The sequence below is a fragment of the Seriola lalandi genome, unplaced genomic scaffold (assembly GCF_002814215.2).
Source record: "Seriola lalandi dorsalis isolate HSWRI2012SDOR001 ecotype SW California unplaced genomic scaffold, Sedor1 jcf7180002054949, whole genome shotgun sequence".
Lineage (NCBI taxonomy): Eukaryota > Metazoa > Chordata > Actinopteri > Carangiformes > Carangidae > Seriola > Seriola lalandi.
In genome coordinates, this window is record NW_019525500.1 from 1,963,596 (window position 1) to 1,969,745 (window position 6,150).

The 6,150-nt window shown below is 39.0% G+C and overlaps 1 protein-coding gene across 1 annotated transcript in view; it reads right to left on the reverse strand.

The window, feature by feature from the left end:
- jak1 (Janus kinase 1) overlaps positions 1–6,150 on the reverse strand; it is a 38,284-nt gene that overhangs the window by 2,775 nt on the left and 29,359 nt on the right. Inside the window, exons 17-23 of the mRNA XM_087170472.1 lie at positions 6,110–6,147; positions 5,190–5,278; positions 4,615–4,807; positions 4,046–4,170; positions 3,335–3,507; positions 1,921–2,038; positions 1,340–1,450 (exon numbers count right to left, since the gene is read on the reverse strand). Coding sequence (XP_087026598.1) covers positions 1,340–1,450; positions 1,921–2,038; positions 3,335–3,507; positions 4,046–4,170; positions 4,615–4,807; positions 5,190–5,278; positions 6,110–6,147 — 847 coding nt within the window. The remainder of the gene's footprint in view (positions 1–1,339; positions 1,451–1,920; positions 2,039–3,334; positions 3,508–4,045; positions 4,171–4,614; positions 4,808–5,189; positions 5,279–6,109; positions 6,148–6,150) is intronic.

Sequence of the window (6,150 nt, forward strand, 5' to 3'; positions counted from 1 at the left end):
ATGACATTTAACTGAAGAATGAACATTCAGGTTTGGCTGATACCTGATCTGCTAATTAAGGTCAATATAGGTGTCAACATCCTTATTTTAAATATGCTTCAAGTCCACAAGATAAATGTCCTCCTGTAGTTTAAGCCAGCATCACCAGTGACAGAGATTATCAGGATGAAAAATTTTAAAGTATTTTACGAACTTTAAGAATCTAACTGCTCTGTGTTGTAGGGTAACTTAAGTAACTGTGTCACACTCAGCTTTCTCCACTAAGATGATTTCTTAAATATCGTGTAAATGAGAAACCTGGTTTCCCTGAAACTGGATTTCACAAGCTGGATTTTTCCTGGAGATCGGCCATTGTTACAGAAAACCAGGTTTCTAACAGGCTTTTTACAGGTCAGGTTGGGCTTAGACGTGGGTAAACTAAGAACTAATTACATGTATGGATACGTTCTCGTATTTAAAATGATTCAATTCAAAGGCCGAAATTAAAACAAAGTAGCCTCTAGAAGTCTAAATAGGTCTGGATGTGGAAACTCCCACTGTTCTCATTGCTCAGACACGCAAACACCAAGAAAAAAAAGTCTGAGAGCAGCATCTTCTGTCACTAATACAATTCAAAGTCTGTTTCCAGCACCTAATATTTGACTGACCTCCTTTCAAAAGCACAGCCATCGAGCGAACCCAAAACTAAAGGATCACTGGTCCAGTTTTACCTCTCCTACCACTGAACATATTCTCTTCTTTAAGATGGCAGGTTATCCTGGGATTTGTTAATTTTTAAACTGTCACATTTGACTGATTTCAGGCTCCTTTACACCGCGGTTATCAGGCGTCTGAGACAAAAGCTGACAACAGCGAGAAAGGAATAACACGGCATAATGGCGCCTGTCAAACCTCAAACAGTGAAACAATGCAGAAAACCTGATATAATATTATGGTATTTATGTTTATTTCATGTAAAACGTGAGGAACATGAAATAAACATTTAAGCATTTGACATTTAAATCACATGCTTCATGTAATCAAGATTTATTCAAATTAATTTTTCACTGCATTTTGGCTTTTTTTGTTGTTTTTTTTTACCACCTCATCCAAGCATAACATTTTTTTTTTTTGTAATATGTGAAGTTGTTTTCTGAAGTTCTAATGTTTCCACTACTGTACATGAGAAGCTTCGAGTCTCTGTGGAGGCCAGACATTTTGACTATTGCTGGTATTGCTTTCCTTTCCTTCTGTAAATAAAGACGATTCTTCAGAACACATCTAAAAAAAAAATACTTTTGTCCTCGTCATTATTGTGTGTTACTGAGTTAATGTTTGTTACAAGAAGACAGTTTCTTACAAGCTCAGGACAGCTCTCTGGACGTGGCAACCTCCTCCCTTCCTGCAACACCTTCACCAGTCGGATGATGGTCATCTGACCGTGAGTTCGACCAATCATACTGAGGAAGAGCTGTGTGGGTGAGGACAAGGAGAGTTAGAGAGGAAACAACATATTCAATACGGGCTCTATTTCTATTGATATATGAAACATGAAAATGAGTACAGAGCTATACAACACAGTCTTTGTGAGCCAGATGTAATAGCTTTTCCTATTTCATCGATTTAGCCTGTAACATTCACTTGACCTGTGCATTTCTTTGTTAGTACCTGCCCTCCAGTACTAGTCACAGGTCAGTCAGGATGACAGTGGCAGTTAAAAGCCTGATGTAAATGAAAGAGCCTCATGATAAACTAAGCTCTTATTTATTGGCACAGTTTGGACACAGCTCCTGGCCAAAGACCAACACCATCTGCCACAAATAAATGACTGTGTGTAATGCTGTGATTCATTTCTCTCTTTCTGCGAGACTGGTTCAGTATGTGTTATATGTATTTTTAATGTGTAATCATCCAGAAATCAGGAGAGCGCCGCACACTGACCGTCATTGGGCTCTTGGTGGAGTCACAGTAGGTGATGAGCTCGTACATCGTCACCCCGAAGGACCAGACGTCTGAGGCAAGGTAGAACTTACACTGGGTCAGACACTCTGGAGCATACCTGAAAAACATCAAGTGTAAGAGCATGAACTCTTGTTCAATTTAACATACAAACTTTCCCTGTTTTTCTATCACATACAGTATAGTATGACTTAAATATACAGCTATAATGCTTTTTCATATAGTATAATCACACACATACTATACTATACTATACTATACTATACTACACTACAGACATACTATGATCTGCAATACTGAAAGAAAAGACAACAACAAATTTCCGATGCCCTCTCTCACATTTCATTCCGCTAAGGGAACTTTTACTTTTGTGAAAAATATATTTGCTTAAACCACCAATAACTGATGTTTTTTGGCTAACACAAAACTGATATACTTAAATATCAACTTTTAAATTAATATTGCAAAACTTCTTTGCAGACTTCCTTATTTTCATATCAAGCAGCTACAAAACATCATTTATTTGGAGTCGTGTTTGTCACCACCTGGTGAACTAAACTCCAACACTCATCCTCCTTTTAGCTCTGTTTTTTGTCTCTACCAACTCCTGGCTCTTTAGCTGCCAAATACTCCACTATACTATAAAAAACATATATTAGGAATATTAAGGGCTTTTGTGGTTGAAAAGTTGTCCCTGGAGAACAAATGAAGAAATTATTTGTCGTTACCCTACACCTGCAAAGAATTTATGGATGTTTGATTCAAGAAACTACTACTAATGAAATCATACAGGTGTCCTTAATGACAAATGGACAGACTGTGTCGAATTTTACTTGACGCATATTTTCTAAAAAACACCCAAATACTTTTGGGAAACCAGAAACATGCTAGACTCTCTCAGAGGTCACTGAACCAAGGTTAGAGTTTATTCTAAATAATCACACTATATTGTAATTTAATTTAAACAGAATCTCTTGTGATTATTCCAGCTCAGATTATACAAACCCAGTGCCTGGTGCTTAACACTACTCCACTGTTTCTCTGGTCATTCTCTGGTCATTACCTAATTCCTTCAATTCATTTCAGTGCTACCAAGTTCTTTATATTCATTTCCTTTGCTATATGTCACCTGACACCAGAGTCAATTCAATATTCGACTTTTAATTTGCTCCTGAATGGATCATCATTTTTCCATATTTTACAAAGTAATTCTCTCTTCAATTCAAATATTATCTGTCTGCAGTTAATTCATTTTCATTTAATGTCTCCCTCCTTTTTCTATTCCCTCCTTCCTTTTGCCAAGTCTTTCTTTTAACAATAAGATCTCAGCTATCATGGTCAGGTCTGAGAGGTTAAAATCTACAGTGCGTTTCTAACGTCCCTCCCCTTGACTCACCAGAAAACAGGGCTGTCGTGGTCGTCCTTGACAGTGTAATATCCATCATTGTCCTTGATGCTCTTGGTGAGGCCGAAGTCTCCGATCTTCACCGTCGTCTCGTTCTCCACCAGTACATTTCTGGCAGCCAGGTCTCGGTGGATGTAATTTTGAGATCCCAAATATTCCATTCCCTGAGAAAAAATAAATAAAAATAGACAGGGTCATTATCCAGAGTGATTGAAATGCGGCCTCTTGGCCTTGTGTTGTTTTAACTGAGCGACTGAAGTCTGGTGAGAGAGGAGCAGCCAATAACTTGCAGATTCAAACCTGATGCAGCATCTATTACCGGTAATTAAAACAATTCACACTGTTTCACTGATATCTAGATCGTATTTGCTGCAACATAAAAACTTTTACGTCAACGACACCTCCACAACATTTTTTTTTCTGAGATGTTTTTGGCCAGTAACCATTTGAAGGTTCCTGTTCAACTTTATCAAATCATGTGACAATCACATGACTACTGTTTTGGAATGCAGCTCACCACCAGTATCTACACAGGAAGTGTTAGAACATTAAAAAAAAAAAAAAAAGTTAGAGCGTGGCTTATTATTGACAGTAACTACACAGGAGTAAGGTGTTAAACATTAAAGACTGACAGCTGGTGTTTCACTGCGAGGTAAATGTCAACAGGTCTGAGGAAACAGCTCTGAAAACAAACTGCGTTACCTTGCATATCTGGACAGAGTAGCTGAGCAGGGTGCTGAGGTTGGTCTTGCTTTTGTTTCGGGGTAGATACTCCTTCAAACTGCCCAGTGGAAGATACTCCATAATCAGCTTAATGGCCTGACCACCTATAAACATGCAGTAATTCATGAGCAGACATAATGCTTTAATATAGAGAGAAAATGTGTGTGAGAGAGAGTGAGAGAGTGAGAAAGAGAGAGAGAGTGTGTGTGTGTCTGTGTGTGTGTGTGTGTGTGTGTGTGTGTGTGTCTGGTGACATCTATCCTTAAAGGCTTGCTCCTCTCTCAGCTGCTCTAAAAGGCACATTATAAATGTTTTTATAAACTTAAATCACCAATATGACCAAACGTTTTACTCAGCTGTCTAACTCTGAAATGTATTTACCATGCTTTTATTTTGAATGACTCAGCACCAACGCAACCAGATGTGACATCTCAGGAAGATATTTTAGTGACAACAGTGCAGGTCCAACAACACACATGTGGGCTTCTACTTGTCTGTTGGTCAGTGTTTATGTGCATCTCTGTGTGTGTACACTCTGTCGATCTTACCTTCCTCTTGGCAAATGCCCTTGTATTTGACAATGTTTTCATGGTAGAGTGCCTTCAGGATGTTGATCTCGCTTGAGAGGTTGTTGCTCTGCTCCTCCCGGTTCTCGGGCTTCAGTGACTTCACTGCCACCGGCTCGCCAGTTCTATCTCCCCTCGGATCATATCGACACAGCTCTACCTTACCAAAGTGGCCCTGCACAAGGAACATGAGAAATTTAAGTTATTTGGACGATCATGTATTAGTTCTGCTCTACATGCAGCAAGAATTGTCTCTCATCGCTGTGTAAATACTTTCAGGTCTGCAACTGCTCTTTGTTCTGTCCACTGTATTTTCTTTAATCCCCACAGCTCATTTTAGGACATGCATCACCACAAGAATGCTAATACTCCTTGGGGCATTCTTCTAGTTCTCACAGTACAAAATGCACTAAAAGAAATGAGATTTAATGTAAAACACTTACCAATGTATCTTAACTAAATGGCCAAGTTGTTTTGTTTGCTTATTTGATCATTCTTATAAATGATCAAATCTGCTGTGCAGAGATAAACAAAGAAGCACGGCAGGAACAGCTTACCTCTCCCAGGTCTCTGATCTTCCGCAGGAACCTCTTTTCAAACACAGTCGGGTCCACCTCTGGTGTAGGTTGGGGTTTGATAGATGGATCTGAGAAATGAAAGAAAGAAAACAAATACATAAACCTGCTGGGTCTTCTCTTCAGCATCAGCTCGCTTGCATCATAGGAAGTCTATTGTGGTTGACAGTGTCAAAGTTTCCACCAAAATTTGGTTATGTAACTTTTCACTTGCTCTGGTTTCGACACAAATGGTTACTTTTACTGTGTCATTAGTTATTCAAGCAAATCTCATTCTGTATGACCATCATCAATGATTATAAAGTAGTTTATTTAACCTTCTTGAGTGATACTTGTAATAGACAAGTTTTAGTTAAGGTGGTTTTGTACCTGCCTTGGGATTTTAATAAGAAGATCAAGGGGTAATAAGCTTTAGCTTTAGCTTTAGCAAGACTGCAGTATCCAATTCTGACCAGCAGGTGGAAGAACAGAGTCTATTAAGTTGCCATGGGGCCCAGCTGAGGGGCAGATCAGCCATAATGCACCCAGTGAACTTCCTCATGAACACGAGTAAACAACCCTCTCTCTCTCTTTGCACTGTTTATGAGCTGCTGCTGCTGCTGCTGCTGCTAGGTGAGATACAAAACATGCAAAACATTCAGGTCGTATTCCAACTGAAAACAACCGCCTTGAATTTCTGAACCTGTACCTGCTTTTATCCTGTTCTGCAGTGTGCATTCCCAGACTGTTCAATTGTATCTTAATGGCTTACATTTCTGCATGCTGTTGAAGCAGGAAAGCTTGACACAAGGGCAATAACAAATCCAGAAACAATTGCTGTCTATGGTTTTGCTTCACATGTACACCAACCCAATTATACACAATTATGTATGTATACTATATATAAAATTCTCGTCACATACTTTTTTCCTCTAGCACATCAATGTCTCTGACGATAGCCCTG